Here is a 26,563-nt window from a genome sequence, read left to right on the forward strand (position 1 = left end):
AACTGTGCTTGCCAAGGTCAATATTGTCTCCTCCAGGTTATCAAAGCCAGCCTGCTGTCCTTGATAAATTTGACCTTTCTCTCATATTTAGCTATTGTCCATACCCTTGTTTTTATTGATTCTGCCCTTCCCCATTTTTCTTCCTCACCCCTGTCCTAACTTCTTTGTCACTAGTTTCTATGACATTACTATTTCCTGATTCTTCTATCTAGAGAGGTCATTCCGTCTTAGGTTCTTTCACTAACTCTTCTGTATGTGTTTGTGCCTTAAATGTTAGATGTTCTGTAGTAGTCTGTTCTTTACTCTGTTCTTCTGTCTCTGCACAATCTCTAAGGACCTTACCTCTATGTGTAGATTTAGTAACCATTTATGCATTGATAACTTCCAGGTACATCTTATCTGTATCTCTAGCTTAAGCTTTTCTCTGGACCTATGAATTCAGCTGCCTTATGGACATCATCATTTGGCAGTAAAAATAAAGTATGAATGGAACTAAATGTATTTTTCTTTATTTACCCTGCTGTTACTTTTCCAGTATTAATCACACTCTACCACACATTGTTTACTTTCTCTCTCATTGGAGTGTTTCATTTGATTTTGGGTCTCTAGTGCCTCAAAATGGTAAATAAATTTTCTTTCTTTCATGCAACAGAAAGACTGAAATTGATAGTAAATGATATGAAATGTAAAACATGTTCTTTGGAAACAGTTTTAGACCTTAACTAATAAACAAATAGTTGTCTTGCAAGTGTGATAGATATTTTGCTTGTATCTATTTGAACTGAAGAAACCATTTTATTATAGGCAGCCAGTTTATTGCTGCAGCTTAGACAGAAGTGGCATAGCTTATTTTTACGCCGAATGAGAGCTCCATCCAAACCTTGGTCCCAAGTTGATGATGCTACCATAAGAGCAATTATAGCTGTTTTAAGCACTGAAGAACAGTCTGCAGGTTTACAACAACCATCTGGGATTGGCCAAAGGCCAAGGCCTATGTCTTCAGAAGAACTTCCTTTGGCATCATCTTGGAGGTCAAATAATAGTAGGAAAATTTCAGCAGATATTGAATTTTCTGATGAGTCTACTACTGCAGAAAGGTAAATTCATAACATTTTATCAAAACGAGATATTTTCTCTAGGAAAATAGTTATTTATCATAGAATCACATGCTTTTATAATATTTTAAAATTACTTTCTTATAATCTAAGATACACAAAAAGGTCGCAATAAAATAGGAAGAGTTACTTTCAAAAGATAACTCTTTCAAGTGTTAGATAATATTAAGGATTTCAAGCTCCTGGGGTCTTGAGTTATTTAACAAGGAAATTTTTTTGTCAGGAAAAGCTTAAAACGTTTAATTTCCAGAATTTACAAATTTAGGGTCTGAGAAAAAGATAGCAACATTTTTTATTATGTATTTTAGTTGATATATGTCAAGCCATATCTTTCCTAGATACTTCACAACGAGAAGTGTTGGCTGTGGCCATTTAGAAGAACAGCCTCCCCACAAGCCTTACCTAGATATTAATAACACTGACTAGTATTCCTACAGAAAAATACTTTATTCATTCATTCATACAGGGACACATTGAATGCCTGTTGTTCTTAGTGTGAGGGATATGGCAATGTGTAAGACAGACAAAATCTCTTTCTTCAGAGAGTTTACATTTTATTGAGGGGAGGCATACATATATTAAAAAAGTAAATAAATTTACTGTCTTGGCAAAATTTTTTAGTTTAGCTAACTTCTTTTATCCTTTCTAGCATTTAGCAATTAGATGTGATTTTTTTGTTTATTATATGATTAGTAATAATAATGAGAGCTCTTATATTGAATTATTTATCCAAAAATGTATTTGGTGGTATAATAGTGGTTATAATGAATTGTTGGTCATGATGCAGAAATATTTCTGGTTGTAAAAATATTTGTTAGAATCAAATTTAAATTTCTTTATATCAGTTAATTTTTTTTTTTTAAACCAGGTTAGAATTGATAACAGAGACAAAATTCTTGCTTGGAATGCTAATTTTGGCAGTATGGTAGATAGTCTCTGTGATAAGAATATGATTTCATTGTTAAAAACCTGAAAATAGGAACAATGGAAACATAAAAGATTTGTAGTGCTTATTGTTTTTCAAGGATCAGATGGAGTATATAGTACCTGCCTTCTTTTGATCAGATTTTACTTATTTGAATGAAGCATAAAAGCATGTTATCAGTTAAGACTTCAGTTGAAAAGGAATAATACATGGTGGTTTCCAAGTTCTTCATATATTACATTTTAGGAATAATTTAACCAATTGCTTAGAGAACCTTCTCGTAATATGCATCCCTGAACCTTTTTCTCTGATGTAGACACTGCCAAGTGAAAGGAAAATAGTAAAAAACACATTTTCTACTTAGACACGCTTCACTTTCTAAAAAGAGTGTTCTAAAAGTTTACTTGAACAATGATTGTTTAGAATGTGAGAATACATTTGCATAGAAATTATGTGGTAGAGTTATTTATAGACTAATGTGTAAAAAACCTGTTATATTCACAGAGACTTTTTACACACATATGTGTCTATATACATACACACATACTACACACATACAGTTTTAGGGGAAAAAACCCTTCATTTTTTTTTTTCTTTATAAAAGTAAGACATACTCATTTAATAAAATTTGGAAATACAGAAGAAGAAAATCAGAATTATAAAGTGTAATATTAGTTATGCTTTAGAAACTGATTATCTTATAAATTCATTTCTCCACCTGTGATACCAGTGTCTACCATTTTCCTTTCCTTACAAGTTGTAGCCTTGCATTCTTCATTCTCTTGTCTGTTGAACAGTGAGATACAGAATTTCATCCACTTTTAGACTTTTGGTAGCATTAATAGATAAGGCCTGGAATTGATGTAGCTTGTTGAGGAATAGAATGAGGACTCTTAGGAAGATTTATTTTTGAGTGGAGAAGTTATAATCTTTCTAGGATTACTTCTTGGAGAAAAGGGAGTTATAGTTAGAGTTTTCATGCTAGCATGGCAAGATATAGATTAGGTAATTTCTTTTAATAAAAGCATTTTATTGAAACTATTTTTTAAAAGTTTAAGAAACTATTTAAAAATAGAAGTTACCCACATCCCACCTTAAAATTAAACCAATTTTTATTGTCATTTTCTAAATAATAACTTGCTCATTTACAGAGAATAAACATATCTTTTCTATAAGAAAAATGAGATATAAATGAGTTATCAGAACTCTTTGTTCCTCTTAAATAAAAATTTAGGTTGGAAGGGTTTACACGAATGTTTTGTTTCTACGTGCATGAAATTTTGGGGGGGAAGCCAAGTATGAGAGAAAAGCTTAGAATACAGCACAGAGTCAAAGATCAAATTGAAAACCACGAAAGTAGACATTTAGTTCTATTGAAAACATCATTTTTATTTTAATAAGGTATTACACTCAGTTAAGTTCTGTTACCTAATTTTTAGGTAAATAAAGTGCCAGGGAAAGAATGATGGAATTTTAGAGGTGTAACTTGATAATTCATTGAACGTCAATTCATGAGAGGGAAAAAAACCTGAAAAGTTGGTTCTTTACATTTATCAAGTTGTTATTAATTATTCAGATGTTTATTCATTATATATTTTCATTAATATTTTTAGGTTTTAGCTATTTTATTTCATTTTTGAACGAAATAGTATTGGATCTAAGATACTTACTGAAAGAGAAGCAAATTGTGGGGATAAGCTATTTTAACTTGTTTTGAAGGCAGAATAATTATAATTGCAAGACTCAGTGGAAGTTTATGTACTATTGATGACTTGGCCTTTTTTGTTTTGTTTGTTTATTATAAATATTGTTAAACATAGCAAAGTAAATGATATGTCATGGTGAATTCCATATTTCAGCTTCAGTAGTTTACCAAGATTTTCACCTATTTGCTTTATCTACCCCAATTATGTTTTTCTTGCTTCCTTTCTTTCTCTGTTTACATATTTCAAAAATCAGTCTCACACATCATGTCATTTTACCCTTCTGTATTTAAATATGCATCTCTTAAAAATAGAGGGATTTTTCCTACATAATCAAAATCCAATTATCAGTCCCAATAAAATAATCATTTCCCCAATTCTCAAACTATAGATTTATTTGAAACAACATCTAGGGAGGACTCATGCATTGTATTAGGGTGTCTTGTTTCTTGAATCTCTTGTGATCTAGAGCAGTTAGTTCCTCTGCTGACTTTTTTTAGGGAATGAGGTCAGTGGTATTAGATGTACCACATTCTGTATTGGTTTCTTTTTATTGCTATACCCTATGTATTTCATGGAAAATGGTGGTTAGCTCTCAGGGCTTGATTAGATCCAGTGTTTTGGCAAGAATATTTTATAGGTAGTGCTATGAACTTTATATTGCACTACTTTAGGAAGTACTTAATGTCTTTTTTTTAATGTCTGGTTGTTCCACTAAGATGTATACTTTTTAAAAAATTATAAAATTCCTGACTGCCGTTTTTGCTGCATTTATTGATAGAATTTTAAAACAGAAGAATCTTAGCGTTTATTTAATTTACTCCCTTTATCTAACAGGTAAGGAAATTAAAACTCAGATAAATTAAGACTTGTCCAGGATCACCTGCCTCGTTAGTTGTAAATTTAGTACTGTCCCAAAAACCTTCTCTCCTGACTCTAGTCCTGTCTTATTTCCACTTTACCATACTGTAATTTTTAGTATGCTTTTGAAATCTATTGTATTTGGCTTTACGATATTATATGAAAGTGGAATGGAAGCGGAGTCAGTGATATTCTAGTAAAGGCCATTAGCACAGGTATATTTAATTAATTTTATAATGTTAAAAGACATTAAACATCAATATAAGACATTATAATTGTTAAGGACTTCTCCTGGACTGACATTAAAAGAGATTAGGAGTTTTGTAAGGGAATAATACTTGGGTATTTAATATTAAGTTAAAGATTTTTATAGGTTGTTTTAAATGTATTTTTGTATTATTTTAAATGTTGTTTTTGTAAGTATACTGTAATAATACAACTCTTTCATCTAAATGTAATTGAAGAATGAAATTGCCTTTTTAAATACTATTCCATAAATCAAAGTGTCATTGGAGCTTTGGTTTGAAATGGACTGTGCTTTGTATTATGAACTTATGTATAACTGATCTTTGCTTTCTCATTTTCACTCAAGAGTATTGATGAAATCTCCATCTCCAGCACTGCACCCACCTCAGAAGTACAAAGATAGAGGAATTTTACATCCTAAACGAAGCACTGATGACAGGTCAGATCAGTCTTCTGTGAATACAGACAGCAATAATTATCAAAGTCCTTGTGCTAGTCCTTCTCCTCCATCCTCAGGAAAGGTAGAGTATCAAGGATTTGTAGCAAATCTGATGTTACATATTTAAACAAAATTATAAAATAATTGTTTTTAAGTGACTAATCATGGCCTCTGTTCTAGATATAAATAGAAGCTGACAAACTGAGTAAATATTTTAGTTTTTTCCTGCTTGCCAGGTATTTTAGGTTATTATCATCTTGGGGTGTTTTAAACCTAATAGGTCATTCACTGATGGCATGTAGCTAGGCAGTTCATGATTTCCTTTCTGTATCTTTAGAACCTTTTTTTTGTTCAAAACAAATGACAAGAAGATTTTCTTAAATTAATTTTGGTTCATACCTTCAGAATTGAAAACAATAGTTTCTTTCAATTCTTAATTGATTTCTCCAATTCAATGGTTATATTAAAAAACACAAGACTGGATGGGGTTAGGAAGATAGGAAATGTTGATAAAGAATTGAGAACTATGTATCTTTTAAAAAATTTGTAATACGAATGACTTCAAATGTCTAGAATATGTTTACATTTACTTTCCTGCATTGTTAGTACCTGAGTATTCGATTAGTGTTCGTTAGCTATATGATGTGGTTCTGGTGAAAATGTCTGCTGAACTACTCTTGTTAAATAAGAGGAAAAGCAGTGTTTTTGCAGATTTGCATTCTTAGGTTTTAAGATTTTTTTGTTTTTTTGTTTTTAATTTTAAAGTGCCTTTATTAAGGCATAATTTACACAATAAAATTCACGGATTTAAACTGTACAATTGAGTGAATTTTGACGAATGTATACAATCATGTAACTGTACTATAGTCATGTAGAGAACATGCCCATCACCCCTAGATTCTGGCAACCACTAAACTACTCTTTGTTCTGGGAATTTTGCTTTTTTTGGAACTTCCTGTAAATGGAATGTATATAGCTTTTTATGACTGGCTATTTCACTTTTGAAATTCATCTGTATTATTGAGTGTATTATTAGTTTATTACTTTTTATTGCTGAGTAGTATTCCATTGTATGGATATGCCACAGTATGTTTATCTATTTACCATTGATGGACATTTGGATCATTTCTACTTTTTGACTATTATGAATAATATTCAGGTACAAATCTTTACGTGTAGATATGTTTTCTAATCTTGGGTACATACCCAGGAGTAGGTTTGTTGGGTTGTATGGTAAGTGTAACTTTACAAGAAACTACTCAACTGTTTTCTGAAATAGCTGTACTATTTTCTATTCCCTTCAATAATCTATGAGAATTCCATTTGTTCAGTATTCATAACAATACTTAACATTACTAGTCTCTTAATTTTAGCCATTCTCATGGGTATATAGTGATACTCCACTGTAGTTTTACTTTGCATTTCCCCAGTGACTAAGGATGTTGAGCATCATTTCATGTGCTTTTTTGCCATTTCTGAATCTTCTTTGGTGAAATATCTGTGCAAATTTTTGTTAACCTCTTTACATTGTTTATTGGTTGTCTTTTTTTATTTAGTTGTAAGCGTTTCTTAGTATATTCTGGATACAAGTCTTAATTTTATGTTTTGAACATTTTTTCTAGTAGTCTGTGCTTGCATTTACATTTTCTTAATGGTGTCTTTTTTTTTTCTCATGTAACCCATCACTTTATTTATTTATGAGTGTTTTTAAAAATTTTTTATTGAGGTATGCTTGATTTACAATAGTATATTAGTTTTATGTGTACAACATAGTGATTCGATATTTTTATAGATCATACTCCACTTAAAGTTGTTACAAAATAATGGCTGTATTTCCCTGTGCTGTACAATGTATCCTTGTTGCTTATTTACTTTATTTTTTTTTATATTTTTAATTTAATTTTTATTATATGTTGGAGTATAGTTGATTTACAATATTGTATTAGGTTCAGGTGTACAGCAAAGCAATTCAGTTGTCTTTTAAAGAACAAATATTGATGGAAATCCATTTAATCTATTTTTTTCTATTTTGGTTTCATCTGTTTTTTGTATTAGGGTTCATATTTTTGGTGTCCTGAGAAGTCCTTGCCTAACCCAAGATTTTCTCCTGTGCTTTCTTCTAGAGATTTTACAGTTGGAACTTTTACATGTATTGATAGGTATATGATCTATTTCATATACCTTGAATTAATTAATTTCAAGTTAATTTTTGTTTATAATATGGGTGGGTGAACGATAATTTTTTGGTGTTTGCCTATACAGTTGTTCCAGAGCCATCTGTTGAAAAGATCTTTTTTTCATTGAATTACCTTGGCACCTTTGTCAAGAATCAATTGACCATAAATATGTTTTCTACTTATTGGACTCTATTTCATTGATCTGCATACTTCTCCTTTGCCAGTGCTACAGTGACTTGATTATATAATAGCTTCCTAGTAAGTCTTGAAATCAGTTAATGATTTTTCTCCAACTTTGTTCTTCTTTTGCAAAATTGTTTTCGCTCTTCTGCAATCTTTGTGCTTTTGTATAAACTTAGAAGAAGCTTGTCAATTTCTACAGAAAAACTTTTTGGTATTTTGAGTGGAATTGCACTAAATTTATAGATCAACTTGAAAATCTACAATTAACAATTTTTAGTCTTCCAATCCATAAGCATAGCTGCATTTATTTAGATAGTCTTTAATTTCTCTCAACAGTGTTTTGTGAATTTCAGAGTTCAAATATTACAGTTTTTTTGTTACATTTATTCCTAAATAGTTTATATTTTTGATGCTGTTGTTCTTTTTAAATTTTAAGTTTCAGTTCATTGGTATCATATAGAAATACATTTGATTTTTGTATATTTATCCTATATCCTATGACCTTACTTCACTTATTAATTCTATTAGCTTTTTATGTAGATTTCTCAGGATTTTCTACATGGACAATCATGCTGTTAATAAAGGTAGTTTTACTTCTTTCCTTTCCAAAGTGAATGCCGTTTATTTCTTTTCTTGCCTTATATCTATGGCTAGAACCTGCAATAAAATATTTAATAAAGATGCTGAGAGCCCTCCTCTTTGTCTTGACCTTAGAGGGTAAATCTTAAGTCTTCCACCATTTAGTGGGATGTTTTCTTTTGGATCTAGTTTGATAAGAAGGTTTGTTAGGAATAAGCATTGAATTATACTCAGTGTTTTGTTTTTTTTACATCTATTGAAATGATAATACAATTCTTTTTTTTTTTTTGGTCTGTTAATATAATAGATTTCATTGATTTTCTAATGTTTATACCTCTTTTGGTCATAATCTATTATCCTTTTAAAATATTGCTAGATTTGATTTTGTTCAATCAAAAATTTTGTTAAATGAGGGAATCTTTGTTTATGAGAGATATTATTCTCTAGTTATCTTTTCTTATGTTATCTTTGGATAGTTTTGGTATCAGAATAATGCTGTACTCTTAAAGATTAGTTGGGAAGTGTTCCTTCCACTTCAATTTTTTGGAAGAGATGTATAGATTTGGTATTGTTTCTTCCTTAAATGTTTGATAGAATTCACTAGTTAAGTCATTTTTACTTTACCCTAATGTATCCTGAATCAGTATTATGCCCTTTCAGTTACAGTTTGAGAACCTTGCAATAATGTACTTTTATTTTACCCTTCAATCCATTATGTTATTGGTTTCATACATTTTTTTTCAGCATATGTTATAAATGCCACAATGTATTGCTTTTTATTTACATAGTCAATTATCTTTTTATCAAAAGTTAGGAAAATGTCCTGTATATTTACTCAATATTTACAGTTTCCTGTGCTTTTTATTCTTTTGTATTGACACGAATTTCTGTCTTGGATCATATTCTTCTGGCTGAAAACCTTCTTTTAACATTTCTTTAAGTACAGATCTGCAGGAAATGAATTCTTTTAGCTTTTGTGTGAAAATTCTTTTTCACTTTTATTTTTGAAAGATATTTTTACTGTGTATATAATTCTAGGTTGACAGTGATTTTCTTTCATTATTATAATACTATCATATTAGTAGTTTACATGGTTTCTCATGAGATGTCTACTATCATTCTTATCTTTCTTTCTCCATATATAATTTGTCTTTTTTTCCCTAGCTGCTTTTAAGATTTTCTTTTTCCACTGGTTTTCAGCAATTTGATTTTGATATGACTCGGTCTGGTTCTCTTTATATTTCCTCTTTAATCTGTATATTTATAGTTTCCATCAATTTTGGGAAATTTAACACCATTATTTTTCATATTTTTTTTATATCTCATCTCTCCCCCTTCTTCTCTGGAACTCTAGGTATACAAATGTAAGACTACTTGATATTGTTCCACGGGTCACTGATATTCTCTTCATTTTTTTCAGTTGTTTTTGTCTCTTTCCTTCATTTGAGATCATTTCTATTGCTACATCTTTAAATTCACTGATATTTTTATTTGTAATGTTTAATCTGATGTGCATTCTTTTTAGTGTATTTTTACTTCATATATTATATTTTAATCTCCAGAACTTCCTTTGGGTCTTTAAAAAAATACCTTCTATTTCCCCACTCATCACATTTATGTTTCCTCCACCTTCTTGAACATAGCACATAGATTTAGGATAGCTGCTTTAAATTCTTATCTCCTAATATCATCATCTGTCAGATCTCACTCTGTTCCTGTTGATTAATCTTTTTCTGGTTGTGTGTCGTATTCTCCTGTTGTTTGCATTCCTTAAAATTTTGTTTGGCTGCTATATTTTTGTTGTATTTCTTTAAATAGTGTTAGACATTTTTCTGATACACAGTTAAGTTAGTTGCAATCAGTGTAATCCTTCCGGGATTTGCTTTTACGCAGTGTTAGGATGGATCCAGGGCAGTTTTTATTCTGATACTAATTTAGTTCCAGTACTAAGGTATGATCCTTCTGTGGGCTAATGCACTATGTATTACAAGTTCTTTCTCTTCTGTCTGGAATAAGATGAAGTATTCCCAACCGTGTGTGAGCTCTAAGAACTCTTTTCCTTTGGATCTTTCCTGGCCTCGGGTCATTTTTTCTTACCTATGTGCAGGTCACTACTTAGCCAAAAACTTCTGGGAACCCCTTCTGCAGTTCCCTGGGAGTTCTCTTCCCATGAAGCTTCCTTCTATATAGTACACTGCCATGGAAAATCTAGTTACCTTGGCCTTTAAACTCTAAGGTCTATGTCTGCAATTCAGTAAGACCATTGGATTCTGTTTGTGTTTCCCTTCCCGCATTGCCTGGAAACTGTATCGAGGCGGTAAGCTGGAGCAATTTTTGTTTTGTTTTCAGACTTCGCAAGTTTATTAAAATATTTTCTGAAAGTACATTTGGAGTGTAAATCAAAGTTGGCAAACCAGGATCCTTTCTTTCTTTCTGTCTTTCTTTTTTTGTGGTGTGTGGGCCTCTCACTGTTGTGGCCTCTCCCGTTGTGGAGCACAGGCTCTGGATGCGCAGGCTCAGCGGCCATGGCTCACGGGCCCAGCCGCTCCGTGGCATGTGAGATCTTCTCGGACCAGGGCACAAACCCGTGTCCCCTGCATCAGCAGGCGGACTCTCAACCACTGCGCCACCAGGGAAGCCCAGGATCCTTTCTTGATAAGGGATTTTGAATACTCTGAAAATGAGTGCTTGGTTTTGGCTCTTTAACCTCATTTTGATTGAGCCTTGTGTAGGTTTTCAGGCATGATAGAGCTATTTGCATTTGTTGACTGTTTGGTAAAATATTTTGGTTTATATATTTATGAAGATGTTTAATGGAGCCTATTGATTTTGAAAGGTCAAATTACCTTTCAAGAATTTATACTTCCTTTTTTAGGGCTCAAAATCTCCTTCACCAAGACCAAACATGCCTATTCGATACTTCATAATGAAGAGTAGCAATCTGAGAAACCTTGAAATTTCTCAACAGAAGGGTATCTGGTCTACAACCTCTAGTAATGAGAGGAAGCTAAACCGAGCCTTTTGGGAAAGCAGCATGGTTTACTTGATATTTTCTGTTCAAGGATCTGGACATTTCCAGGTGAGCCATCCTGAAGCAGTAAAAGGGCATTGTTCTTCTGTTTGCAGATTAGATCATTTAAATCATAGAGGTTAAAAAGAAGCTGGCTTTTTATTGCATTGGAATGCAAGAATGCATTGTGCTTGGATGAGGAATATATTGCACCTCTTCAAAGGAATGATGTATAGGGATCCCTTTACTTTTGCCTTGTTTTACCAGAGCTTTTCCAGATAAACAATTTTTCCTTTTGAGACAACTTTAGATTTACTATTTCTCAGGTGGATTAAAAGTAATGAGAAGCGTGACTTTTTGATAAAATGTTTATTTTAAATAGGCCAAAGAGATTAGTTTTGACTGTCAGGAAACTGAGTGTGTTTCTTAACTCATCTTTATTTGATGTATATCTGAATTTATAAAATAATGAATTATTATTTGATATTATTATCATTTTTGGAATTAAAAACCCAGAAGTTAGATTGTATCCATTTGTAATGGATAAATGTGGGTTTAGAACTATGATATATTATTTAGAAAATATCTGTTTGTATTTGAAATTATATTAGAAGGCTGGAATTGGTCTCTCCTCTAAAATTTGCTAATTCATCTTTTTATAAAAAACAATGGGTGGCTTTCTGGATTTTTGTTATATATTATTTTTATATTACATTTTTACCTTAAAATAAAAAAAAAACAACTCAGAGTTTCTCAGATAAATTGAATTCAGAGTCTTAATGTCATCCTCACCTTCACCATTTCCCCTCATTTTACCCACAGGGATTTTCTAGAATGTCTTCTGAGATAGGAAGGGAGAAGAGTCAGGACTGGGGTTCAGCTGGACTAGGAGGAGTGTTTAAGGTGGAGTGGATACGAAAAGAAAGTCTTCCCTTTCAGTTTGCACACCATTTACTCAATCCTTGGAATGACAACAAGAAAGTCCAGATAAGCAGAGATGGGCAGGTATGCAATGGCATTTAATATTTTTCTTCCACTCTTCTTTTTGTTTTGTTTGGCTGTTATTCAGTGATTTGTTTGAGGAGCAAATGCAAGAATACAAATTGTATATTCTATGTGCACATGGGGAGATAATGGTTCAGATTTGTAAAAGTGCTAGTTAAAAGCCTACTTTCAAATGTGCCTGACAGAGCTCACTGGTTTTTTTTAACATTTTGTAAATTTGACTTTGCTCTGTCATTGCATATATAAAATCTTTCATAAGTCAATTCTTGGAGGTTCCTGTTTAACTAAAGATATGATCAAAACCTAGTGTAATTCTGAAGTAATTTCACTAAAGTCTAAGGATAACAACAGTATCTAAGTTCTTTATGGCTTTAACTAATGATATAACATAAATAATAACCTTTTAATATTTTTGTGGCTTGTTTTATTTTTATTATGCTTTGCTTTGCCTTCATGATGCTGCTATGTATTTTAAACTAGTTAAGGTGATGGGAATTAACATATATTGATATATTGACTACTGGGCTAGCTTCTTTATATGAGGTAGTTCAATTCTTAAGCCTAAAATGAGTTATTAGCCAAATATTTTATAGGAGAAAATAGATTCAGAGAATCTATCTAGTCTTGCCTAAGGTCACATCTAATACTTTATTTGAACAAGTGTGACTCAGTTCAAATCACCATATGAAAAGTGTTAGGGTTCCTTTTAAGTGCACATGATGTCACAAGGGGACTATAAATGCTCTTTTCAAATATATAAAAATATTTTCATTTTTATTCTATAATAATGATTTTGAAATAAGTCACATTCCTTATAGTCATCCAAGATAGTTTCTTGAGAAAAATACCCCAAACATCTAATATGCTAAGTATCACCATAAACCTTTGGAAGTTTAAGCTGAGTGCTTTTGCTAAATCTCCATGAAAACAAAATTCATTATTTCCAGATAGAAAAAATTGCAGAAGAACTCCCTGGAAATTTCTCACCATTTTGTCACAGAGAGTTGCAATATTTGCAGGTTAACTACAATCTTGGAAATCTGGAAGTCAATTCTGAATCTTAACGAAAAGAATTAGAGCAATGCATAACATAGGAGTTTAGCATGTTCTTGTAGAAACATGGAATTTGATTTGATTTTCTTACATTTTTATCAGTATAGGTTTTGATGATAAAAAATTCAGTCTAGTCCTTTTTATGTTCATTCTGACTTTTGGTTTATCTAGGAACTAGAACCTCAGGTTGGTGAACAGTTGCTCCAGTTATGGGAACGCCTTTCATTGGGAGAAAAAACCACAACTGATTGACATTCAGGTTATACCATACTTGACTTTGAGTACTGGCAGTATTTGTGATCATTAAGGATATCTTTCAGATTATTTATCTTTTCTTTTTTTCTTCTTTTTCTTCCTCTTCTTCTTCTTTTTTTTTAACCCTTCCAGACTTCTTAGCTTCAGAAGAACATCATGCCTGCTCATAACCACTGAATGCACTGACTTCCAAAAACTGAAATGGGGTTGTGTGTTATTCTGAATGGGCTTTTCTGGTTGAAAGTGTTGCTTTAGAACCACCATCTTCAAAGAGAAAAGGATAATTTAATTTTTATAGTGATCATAGGGAATGATTATATGTTTGTTAATATGTTTATAATTGAATGAAATAGAGTTAGTTTCATTATTTAACACAATAGCAGTTAAACATACTTAATTTGAAGTTAAACATTTCATTTGTTTGAAACACTGACTTAGAACTCTTATTGGTGATTTTTTTTAACGCAGAGTAAATTGTTTACTTTTAAGAAAGGTCTGACTATATCTGTCCATCTGAGCAACATTTTAGAAGAGTCAACTCTAAAGATTTATCATTAAAAAACAAGCAAAGAAAAGCAAATGACCAAAATCTAAAAATGTCCCTTTCAAAAATAATGTGTGCTGATTAAGGACTATTCATTGTGCCATTTTTAACCTGAGGCACATTAAGGAAGAAAAAAAAAGGATGTTCTTTTTTTGCAACTATGAAATGCAGTAAAAATTGAAGAAAGGCAGAATTCCTCCCTGACTTTGATCAGATCAGATTAAGTGCTTAGTTTTATTCCTGGTGCTACCTCTTTTAACCTGATGTGTCCCAAACATTCTTTTCTCCTACATTACAGTTGTCACACATCTCTGATATAAAAACAGTGATTATGATCTCTTTGTTTTGGCTAGAGAAAGTTGATTTAGACAGGTTAAAAATTTAAGTAAATTATACAAGTTGAAAAGAAATGCTCTTAACAGTTACTGGTAGCTTGGTTTCTCTATGTCTTCCAAACTGAAGCCTCCAAACGCCACAATTCTAAATGCCTTCTATTTGTTTTCTAGTACTTTTTATTCTACTTATGTTTCCAGGTAAGATTTCTCTTTTTTTGCATTTGTGGTTTAATAAATGGTGGATAACTTTTTGTAAACCCATGTTAGTGCCAACTCTCATGTATTTCTTTGCCATCTCAGAATTATTTGGTTTGCTCTCTTTACCACAATTGTCTATGAAGTTTCCTTAGACGCTTTCTGAAGGGAAATAGAGGTACAGGGAGAAATCAAAGAAATGTCTTGGTTACTGAGTTCTAAATAGAACAGGTTTGATAGCACTTCTCATGATGCAGTTGGGTCATTGCCATGTAACAAAAAACCAACATGAATATGATTTAAAGACAAAAAGAAAACTCTAAGTCCTCTGCTTCTGTATTTGACAACAAAGAAGTGAAAAATCATGGGTCAACATAAAATCTTGGGAACTCTTCTACTTTCTCTGGGAGAGCATTATATGTTGGTGCATTAGTTTAAAATGTCGGCTGTGACTTTTGCCTGTATTTGTAGGTACAGGATTTTTGTTTGTTTTATACTCTGAAACATAACTGTAAATTAAGCCTATGTGAATTATGTTCCACTATATGCGTATTACACTTCTTTTCCTATTAGAGCAAGTTGTGGTTTTCTGATAATGGATACATTTTGTTTAGGTACATATTTAGCAGTTCACAGTGTCCTAATTTGGAAGTAAGAACTTCTAAAAAATAGAAGTTGTTTTAATTTCCATCTGTTTTCTAATATATATCCCTCTATGTAAATGATGAGTTTGTTGATATTTAAGATGAACACAATTTGAATGTAATTAAAATGCTGTTTTTTGGAAGAGATGAACTTTAAACATACTTATTAAATGAAGTTCTGTTAAATCATTAAAATTTTGTTATTTCTGACACTATATAGTAGGACTAAGGTAACAATGATCAACAATACCCCTTGAGATATTAATGAATTTCATACACTTTGAAGAATACTAAATTGCAATAGAAGGTGATGGCCTCATATCAATACCTCCCCCTCAAAAAAAAATTGCCTTATTACGATAGGGGAATGGGGAAAATCCCAAGACGTGTTTTTATATAAAATCCTTTGCTTATTAATAGAATATGTAGCCGTGGACCTTTTGTTCTCAGGACACTGCATGATGGTACTGCATTATTGCATCCACTGAACAACCCAGCTTCACTCTACCAATTACAGCAAAGATAGACAATAAGGAAAGAATAATCTCAAATGAGTACTTCAAGAAAAGGCATGTTCATTTAAGAATTTATGCTCAGAGACTCATTCTTCACCATTTAAAACCTTATATCCTGAGACAGAGAAAGTATTAAGGAATAAGTCAAATGAACTTAACCCCTGAATCAACACCAGGGTGAAAAACTGGAGACATAATTCACAAGTGGCCACACCTCTCAGTCTGAATGAGCTTCCCGCAGCACAGATCCTCACTATGCTCCTGAATTCTCCATGATTCCTTTCTACCCAGAGGACCATACAGTGCAGTCAGTATAGCCAGGGCCACTGGATGCATCATGGTCTTTCTAGCCAAAAATGAATTTCTACTTGGCTGTCTAATAAAATGTCAAATTCTGTATATTCAAAATTGAACTACAGTTCTTTCCCCACAATCTATTCCACTTAAAGCTGTCCTATTTTCAATTGATGCCAGTTTCATTCTTTTGGTTGTTCAGGCCAGAAAACTTGGAGTCATCCATGATTCCTTTATTTCTCTCAAACTAATCCATCAGAAAATTTTCTTGGCTTCACCTTCAAAATATATCTAGACTCCAGCTGTTTCTCACCACATGTGTCATAACTACTCTGGACTGAGCCACCATCATTCCTAAGATGTCTTCCCTTTTCTCCTGTTCCTCATGCCACCAATCTGTTTTCAACACAGAAATCAGTAGTCCTTTAAAAACATTAAATCAGTTCATATTACTCTGTTGCTCAAAACCCTTCAGCGACTCCCCATTTCGCTCAAAGCCAAAGTCCTTATAATGGTATAAGCACCTTTTATGATCTGGTCCCCCATTACATCTCTGAACTTCTCTACTCTACTCTCCTCCTCTGCTCATTCCACTTTAGCCACATTGACCTCCTCACTATTCCTTGAATATACCAGGCACCTTCCAGCATCAGAGACTAGTTTTAGCTATTCACTCTGCCTACTCTTCTCAGAATATCTGTTTGGCCAATTAGTTGTGTCATCATTCAGTGTTAGGTTTACTGTAAATTTTTTTAAAAATTTATTTAACTTCTAGAATTAACAAACAGTAAAATCAAATTTTTCTTAGATGTATAGCTTTATGAATTTTAACACATGTACAGATTTATGTAACTTCCACCACAATCAAGATACAGTTCCATCACCTCCAAAACTCCCTCATGCTACCCCTTTGTAGTTACATACCCTTAACACCTGCCAGCCATTGGTCTGTTCTCTGACATTTCTAGCTTTCTCCTTTTGAGAATATCATTTAAATAAATCATAAAGTATGTAACCTTTTGGGTCTGGTTTCTTTCACTCATCATAATGCCTTTAAGAGTGATCCAAGTTGTGTATATCGAAGTTCATTTCTTTTTATCGTGAGTAGTATTCCATTGTATAGAATGTGCCACATTTTGTTTTTAACCATTTACTTGTCAAATGGTATTTAGATTGTTTTCCATTTAGTGTGTGTGTGTGTGTGTGTGTGTGTGTGATTATAAGTAAAACAGCTAAACATTTGTGTACAGTATTTTGTGTGGAAATATGTTTCCATTTCTTGAGTAAATACCTAGGACTGGGATTGCTGGATCATATGGTAAGTGTATGTTTTATTTTATAAGAAACTGCCAAACTGTTTTCCAGAGTGGCTATACCATTTTTCATTCCTACCAGCGATGTCTTAGAGTTCCTGGTTGCTCCACATACTTGACAGTACTTACTATTGCTAGTATATTTTATTTTCATCATTCTATTAGGTGTGTGATAGCATCTGATCATCGTTTTAAGTTGTATGTCTCTAATGGCTATTAATATTGACCATCTTTTCATGTGCTCTCTTAGTCTCTTTAGGATGCTATAACAAAATACTACAAATTGTGTGGCTTGTAAACAACCAAAATTTATTTCTCATAGTTCTGGAGCCTGGAAGGCCAAGATCAAGGTGCCAACATGGTTGAGTTTGGGTGCAAGCCCTCTTCCTGCTTGCAGATTGCTGACTTCTTACTGTGTCTTCACATGGTAGAAGGGGATTTTAAAGGCACTAATCTCATTCATAAGGGCTCAGCCCTCATCGTCTAATCACCTGCCAAAGGTCCCTGAAAGATTCCTAATATCATCACATTGGGCATTAGAATTTCAACATAAGAATTTTGAGGGCACACAAACATTCAGCCTCTAGCAGTCACCCTCCATCTTTGGTGAAGTGCCTGTCTAAGTGTTTTGACCATTTAAAAATTAAATCATTTGTTTTCTTACTGTTGAGTTTGGGGATTTCATTATATTTTTGGAATACAAGTTCTTTGTCAGATATGTGATTAAAAATTTATTTTTCTCTCTGTAGCTTTTAATTCTCATAACAGTATTTTTTGTATTTTTAAATTTTTTTAAAAAATCAGTTTTTTTTCTTTTATGAATCATGATTTAGGTGTCATCTAAGAAGTCTTTTGCCTAATCCTTAGTCATGAAGATTTTCTCCTATGTTTCCTTCTAAAAGTTCTGTAGTTATATGTCTTATATTTAGATTCATGATCCATTTTGGGTTAATATTTGTACAGGTTGTGATATTTAGGTTGAGGTTTATTTTTAATGCATATGAATGTCCAGTGGTTTCAACACCATTGTTGAAAACTTTACCTTTATTGAATTGTCTTTGCACCTTTGACAAAAATCAGTTTGCCTATTTCTTTGGCTCTATTTCTGGACTCTCTATTATGTCCCATTGATTTATATATTTGTCCTTCACCAATACTGAAGTCTTGATTATTGGTGTTTTAGAGTAATTTTTAAAAATTGGGTAGTGAGGACTTGCACTTCTAACCAAGATGGGGAGTAACATGGACCGTATTTACTTTCTTTCCTTAAACATTAAAAAAATAAGACAAAATACATGAAGCTGCAGTTTTCAAGACACTGGACATCAGGTGAAGGACAGTAATTCCTGAGACATAGGAAACAAACAAGGTGAGTCCTACAATTGCCCAAGCTTACTGCCTCAGAGGGTTTCCAGACTGTGGCATAGGGAGGGGAACTGAAGCAGAACTTGAAAGTTTCTGAGTTGAGGAGACAGAGGTTAGAGTGGGGAAACCAGAGCAGCTAGAGTTCATAGAAGAGAAGACCAGAGAGGGTAGAACTGCATAGCAGGTGAACCCCAGAGATCTGTCGGTCTCCGTGGAATACTCATCAGAGTGCCGGTCAGGTCATGCATGCACAGAAACTGCCTGAGGTCAGGAAAAGAACCATCTGAAAGGATTAAAGGGAATAGTGCCTGGTGCTTATAAAAGGCTAGTAATAGTAACTCTTCTCACTAGCCAGACTTGTAAAAATTCAAAAAAAGGCAGAAAAGAGGAAAAAAGAAAGAACAAATGGAAATAACAAATGGAAACAAAATAAATAGAAAACAAATAATGAGATGATAGACTCAAATATAACAAAAGCAATAATCATATTAACGTCTAAAAATCCCAGTTAAAAGGGAGAGCTTGTCAGACTGGATAAAAAAAAATCAAGACTCAATTACATGATGCCTACAAGAAATATACTTTAAATATGAAAACAAATAGGTTAAAAGTTTTAAAAAATGGGAGAAGTTATACCATGCTACTATTAGTAAACAAACAAACAAAAACCTAGAATGGCAGTAGAATTCAGAGCAATGACTATAAAGACAGGGTTGAAGACAGGCAGTTAGTAATAATACAAGGATCAATTGACATAATCCTAAATATGTAGGCACCTAATTAAAAGAGCTTCAAAATACTTAAGTGAAAGTTGATGGAACTGAAAGGATAAGTTCACAATATTGTCAGATTTCAATACCTCTCTCTCAATAGTTGATAGAAAAAGTAAGCAAAAAATCAGCAAATATATTGTAGACTTGAAGAACACTATCAACCAAATTGACCTAATTAACATTTATAGAACTTACCAACCAACAGCAGCAGGATATACACTCTTTTCAAGTACACACAGAATATCATGATAGACCACTTTGTGGACCATGACACAAATCTCAATACATTTATTTATTAATTTATTTTTTCTTGTGGTAAGAGCATTTAACATGAGGTCTACCCTCACCAAATTTTTAAGTGTACAATACAATAATGTTAACTATAGGCATGGTGTTGTACAGCAGATTTCTAGAACTTATTCATCTCCATTTCCCACTCCCCCTGTTCCCTGGCAACCATTATTGTTTTCTCTGTCTCTATGATTTTGACTACTTTAAATACCTCATAAAGTGAATGATGCAGTATTTGTCCTCCTGTAACGGGTTTATTTTAGTTAGCATAATGTTCTCCAGGTTCATTCATGGTGTTGTGTTTGGCAGGATTTCCTTCCTTTTCAAGACTGGATAATATTTCATTGTCGGTATGTACCACATTTTCTTTATCCATTCATCTTTTGATAGACATTTAGGTTGTTTCTGTATCTTGGCTATTGTGAATAATAATACAGTAAACACAGAGTGCACATGTCTCTTTGAGATCCTGATTTCAGTTCTCTTGAATATATCCAGAAGTGGCATTGCTGGATCATATGATAATTCTATTTTTGAGAAATCTCAATAAATTTAAAAATGTTTCCGGTCATACAAAGTATGTTCTCTAACCACAATGGACTTAAATTAGAAATGAGTAACATCCTACTTTAAACCAGCTAGAAAAAGCAACATTTTCTCGCTAGTTTCCTCATAAGCTCCAGGATTGACTCTCATTGGATCAATTGGTCATGTGCTTATCTCTATACCAATCACTATGCTAATTGGCCAAATCTGTGTCAAATATTCACCCCAAACACATGGACCAAGAATAGAAGAGAAATGATCCTCTAAAGGGATATCAAAGTAATATTACCAGAATAAGCATTCTGGGGAAGGCAAAATTATTAGCTATCCACTACCAAAAGCTACTAGAACTAATTAGTGTGTTTAACGAGGTTGCAGGATACAGGGTCAGTTTTTAAAAAGTGTATTTATATACAATTGTAGATTAAAAGAAATAACATTTATAGTACCATTAAAAATATCAAATACCTAGGAATAACTGACAAAAGATGTGGAAAAACTTGTGAAAGTTTTTGTACTTGTGAAAAGTACAAAATATTGCTGAGAGAAAGAAGACCTAAAAAGCAACTTGTGACTTAAACTTGTTCATGGGTTGGAAGACTCAGTATCGTTAAGATGTCAGATCTCTTCAAACTCTTTATTTAACAAAATCTCAATCAAAATCCCATAAGCCTTTTTTGTAGATATTGACAAAATTCATGTGGATTGCAAAGGATCTAGAGTAGCCAAAACAACTCTGAAAAGGAACAACTTCAGAGGACTCACAGTACCTGATTTCAAGATTCATAAAAAAACTATAGTACATAAAACAGCTTGATATTGGCATACGGATAGACAGGTAGATCAATTGAACATAATAGAGAGTCCAGAAGTAAACCCAACATCTAGGGATAACTGATTTTTTTAAAAAAAAACAAGGGCACAGAAATGCGCAGGGGAGGCTGAGGCTGAGGGTCTGGGGATCACACTTGGAGAACCACTATCCAGAGGAGACACATTGCAGCCCAACATCTCCAGCCTGCCTGACTTTAAACCAGGCCCAAATTTGAGAAGCTCAGGATCAAGCTACTTGCCTGGACTTCCCAAAGGATAAGAAGATCAAATATATTGAGGGACATCTATAATTCTACCATCTGGAAAGCCCTAATCTATAGAAATGAAGCCGTGGGACTGACAGGGTCTTGGTGCTTCAGCTGGGTGTCAGGCCTGTGCCACTGAGGTGGGAGAGCTGAGTTCAGGACATTGGTCAACCAAAGACCTTCTGGCGCCACGTAATACCAAATGGCAAAAGCTCTCCCAGAGATCTCCACCTCAATGCTAAGACCCAGCTCCAATCAATGACCAGCAAGCTACAGTGCTGGACACCCTATGCCAAACAACTAACAAGATGAGACCACAGCCCCACCCATTAACAGAGAGGCTGCCTAAAATCATAAGGTCACAGACACCCCAAAACACACCACTGGACACAGTCCTGCCCACCAGAAAGACAAGATCCAGCTTCATCCACCAGAACACAGTCAAGAGTCCCCTCCACCAGGAAGCCTATGCAACCCACTGAATCAACCTAAGCCACTGGGGCAGACACCAAAAACAACAGTAACTACGAATGTGCAGCCTGTGAAAAGGAGACCCCAAATACAGTAAGTTAGGTAAAATGACAAGACAGAGAAACACACAGCAGATGAAGGAGCAAGGCAAAAACTCACCAGACCAAAGAAATGAAGAGGAAATATGCAGTCTACCTGAAAAACAATTCAGAGTAATGATAATAAAGAAGATCCAAAATCTTGGAAATAGAATGAAGAAAATACAAGAAACATTTAACAAGGACCTAGAAGAACTACAGAACAAACAAACAGTGATGAACAACACAATAAATGAAATTAAAAATTCTCTAGAAGGAATCAATAGCAGAATAACTGAGGCAGAAGAACAGATAAGTGACCTAGAAGATAAAATAGTGGAAATAACTACTGCAGGGCAGAATAAAGAAAAAAGAATGAAAGGAACTGAGGACAGTCTCAGAGGCTTCTGGGACAACATTAAAGGCACCAACATTCGAATTATAGGGGTCCCAGAAAAGAAGAGAAAAAGAAAGGGACTGAGAAAATATTTGATGAGATTATAGTTGGAAACTTCCCTAATATGGGAAAGGAAATGATCAATCAAGTCCAGGAAGCACAGAGAGTCCCATACAGGATAAATCCAAGGAGAAACACGCCAAGACACATATTAATCAAACTATCAAAAATTAAACACAAAAAATATTAAAAGCAGCAAGGGAAAAAACCCAAATAACATACAAGGGAACCCCATAAGGTTAACAGCTGATCTTTCAGCAGAAACTCTGGAAGCCAGAAGGGAGTGGCAAGACATATTTAAAGTGATGAAAGGGAAAAACCTATAACCAAGATTACTCTACCCAGCAAGGATATCATTCAGATTTGACAGAGAAATTAAAACCTTTACAGACAAGCAAAACCTAAGAGAATTCATCAGCCCCAAACCAGCTTTACAACAAATGCTAAAGGAACTTCTCTAGGCGGGAAACACAAGAGAAGGAAAAGATCTACAATAACAAACTGAAAACAATTAAGAAAATGGTAATAGGAACATACATATCGATAATTATCTTAAAAGTAAATGGATTAAATGCTCCAACCAAAAGACACAGACTGGCTGAATGGATACAAAAACAAGAGATATATTTGCTGTCTACAAGAGACCCACTTCAGACCTAGGAACACATACAGACTGAAAGTGAGGGGGTGGAAAAAGATATTCCATGCAAATGGAAATCAAAAGAAAGCTGGAGTAGTAATTCTCATATCAAACAAAATAGACTTTAAAATAAAGACTATCACAAGAGACAAGAAAGGACACTACATAATGATCAAGGGGTCAATCTAAGAAGATATAACAATTGTAAATATTTATGCACCCAGCATAGGAGCACCTCAATACATAAGGCAAATGCTAACAGCCATAAAAGGGGAAATCAACAGTAACACCATCATAGTAGGGGACTTTAACACCCCACTTTCACCAATGGACAGATCATCCAAAATGAAAATAAGGAAACACAAGCTTTAAATGATACATTAAGCAAGATGGACTTAATTGATATTTACAGGACATTCCATCCAAAAACAACAGAATACAGTTTCTTCTCAAGTGCTCATGGAACATTCTCCAGGATAGATCATATCTTGGGTCACAAATCAAGCCTGGTAAATTTAAGAAAATTGAAATCATATCAAGTATATTTTCTGACCATAATGCTATGAGACTAGATATCAATTACAGGAAAAAATCTGTGAAAAAATACAAACACATGGAGGCTAAACAATACACTACTTAATAACCAAGAGATCACTGAAGATGTCGAAGAGAAAATCAAAAAATACCTAGAAACAAATGACAATAAAAATATGACGCCCGAAAACCTATGGATGTAGCAAATGCAGTTCTAAGAGGGAAGTTTATAGCAATACAATCCTACCTCAAGAAACAAGAAACATCTCAAATAAACAACCTAAGCCTACACCTAAAGCAATTAGAGAAAGATGAACAAAAATCCCCAAAGTTAGCAGAAGAAACCATAAAGATCAGATCAGAAATAAATGAAGAAGAAATGAAGGAAACAATCGCAAAGATCAGTAAAACTAAAAGATGGTTCTTTGAGAAGATAAACAAAATTGATAAACCATTAGCCAGACTAATCAAGAATAAAAGGGAGAAGACAAATCAATAGAATTAGAAATGAAAAAGAAGTAACAATGGACACTGCAGAAATACAAAGGATCAGGAGAGATTACTACAAGCAACTCTATGCCAAAAATGGACAACTTGGAAGAAATAGACAAATTCTTAGAAAAGCACAACCTTCTGAGGCTGAACCAGGAAGAAATAGAAAATGTAAACACACCAATCACAAGCACTGAAATTGAGACTGTGATTTAAAATCTTCCCAAAAACAAAAGCCCAGGACCAGGTGGTATCACAGGTGAATTCTATCAAACATTTAGAGAAGGGCTAACACCTATACTTCTCAAACTCTTCCAAAATATAGCAGAGGGAGGAACACTCCCAAACTCCTTCTATGAGACCACCATCACCCTGATACCAAAACCAGACAAAGATGTCACAAAGAAAGAAAACTACAGGCCGATATCACTGATGAACATAGATGCAAAATCCTCAACAAAATACTAGCAAACAGAATCCAACAGCACATTAAAAGGATCACATGCCATGATCAAGTGGGGTTTATCCCAGGAATGGAAGGATTTCTCAATATATGCAAATCAATCAATGTGATACACCATATTAACAAATTAAAGGAGAAAAACCATATGATCATCTCAATAGATGCAGGAAAAGCTTTCGACAAAATTCAACACCTGTTTATGATAAAAACCATCCAGAAAGTAGGCATACAGGAAACTTACATCAGTATAATAAAGGCCATATATGACAAACCTACAGCTAACCTCGTTCTCAAGGGTGAAAAACTGAAACCATTTCCTCTAAGATCAGGAACAAAACAAGGTTGTCCACTCTTACCACTATTATTCAACATAATTTTGGAAGTTTTAGCCACATCAATCAGAAAAGAAAAAGAAATAAAAGGAATCCAAATCAGAAAAGAAGAAGTAAAGCTGTCACTGTTTGCAGATGACATGATACTATACATAGAGAATCCTAAAGACTCTACCAGAAAATTACTAGAACTAATCAATGAATTTGGTATAGTAGCAAGATACAAAATTAATGCACAGAAATCTGTTGTATTTCTATACACTAATGATGAAAAATCTGAAACATAAATTAAGGAAACACTCTGATCTACCATTGCAACAAAAAGAATAAAATACCTAGGAATAAACCTACCTAAGGAGACAAAATACCTGTATGCAGAAAACTATAACACACTGATGAAAGAAATTAAAGATGATACAAACAGATGACAATATACCATGTCCTTGGACTGGAGGAATCAACATTGTGAAAATGACTATACTACACAAAGCAATCTACAAATTCAATGCAATCCCTATCAAACTACCAATGGCATTTTTCAAAGAATGAGAACAAAAAATTTCACAATTTGTATGGAAACACAAAAGACCCTGAATAGCCAAAGCAGTCTTGAGAAAGAAAAACAGAGCTGGAGGAATCAGGCTCCCTGATTTCAGACTATACTACAAAGCTACAGTAATGAAGACAGTATGGTACTGGCACAAAAACAGAAATATAGATCAATGGAACAGGATACAAAGCCCAGAATTAAACCCATGCACATATGGTCACCTTATTTTTGATAAAGGAGGCAAGATTATACAATGGAGAAAAGACAGCCTCTTCAATAAGTGGTGCTGGGAAAACTGGACAGCTGCATGTCAAGAATGAACTTAGAACATTCCCTAACACCATACAGAAAAATAAACTCAAAATGGATTAAAGGCCTAAACGTAAGGCCAGACACTGTAAAAGTCTTAGAGGAAAACATAGGCAGAACATTCCCTGACATAAATCACAGCAAGATCCTTTCTGACCCACCTCCCAGAGAAATGGAAATTAAAAAAATAAACAAATGGGACCTAATGAAAGTTAAGAGCTTTTGCACAGCAAAGGAAACCATAAACAAGACAAAAAGACAACCCTCAGAATGGGAGAAAATATTTGCAAATGAAGCAACTGACAAAGGATTAATCTCCAAAATTTACAGGCAGCTCAATATCGAAAAACCAAACAACCCAATCCAAAAATGGGCAGATGATCTAAACAGACATTTCTCCAAAGAAGATATACAGATTGCCCACAAACAGATGAAAGATGCTCAACATCACTAATCATTAGAGAAATGCAAATCCATACTACAATGAGATACCACCTCACACCAGTCAGAATAGCCATCATCAAAAAATCTACAAACAATAAATGCTGGAGAGGGTGTGGAGAAAAGGGGACTCTCTTGCACTGTTGGTGGGAATGTAAATTGATACAACCACTATGGAGAACAGAATGGAGGTTCCTTAAAAACTAAAAATAGAACTACCATACAACCCAGCAATCCCACTACTGGGCATATACCCTGAAAAAACCATAATTCAGAAAGAGTCATGTACCACAATGTTCATTGCAGCTCTATTTACAATAGCCAGGACATGGAAGCAACCTAAGTGTCCATC

At 33.6% G+C, this 26,563-nt stretch overlaps 1 protein-coding gene across 7 annotated transcripts in view; it reads left to right on the top strand.

The window, feature by feature from the left end:
* Window positions 1-26,563, top strand: part of YTHDC2 (YTH N6-methyladenosine RNA binding protein C2) — an 83,272-nt gene that overhangs the window by 50,802 nt on the left and 5,907 nt on the right. For 4 of the 7 annotated variants that reach the window (XM_019940839.2, XM_019940841.2, XM_073802408.1 and 1 more), the window contains 5 exons: window positions 805-1,097; window positions 5,197-5,371; window positions 11,104-11,307; window positions 12,061-12,243; window positions 13,468-15,464. In XM_019940839.2, the coding sequence (XP_019796398.1) occupies window positions 805-1,097; window positions 5,197-5,371; window positions 11,104-11,307; window positions 12,061-12,243; window positions 13,468-13,548 (936 nt within the window). In that variant the 3' untranslated portion in view covers window positions 13,549-15,464. Of the gene's footprint in view, window positions 1-804; window positions 1,098-5,196; window positions 5,372-11,103; window positions 11,308-12,060; window positions 12,244-13,467; window positions 15,465-26,563 lie in introns of those variants that run through there. The other 3 variants (XM_019940840.2, XR_004525849.2, XM_073802406.1) reach the window with 3 other exon arrangements.

The sequence above is a fragment of the Tursiops truncatus genome, chromosome 3 (assembly GCF_011762595.2).
Source record: "Tursiops truncatus isolate mTurTru1 chromosome 3, mTurTru1.mat.Y, whole genome shotgun sequence".
In the NCBI taxonomy this organism is placed as follows: domain Eukaryota; kingdom Metazoa; phylum Chordata; class Mammalia; order Artiodactyla; family Delphinidae; genus Tursiops; species Tursiops truncatus.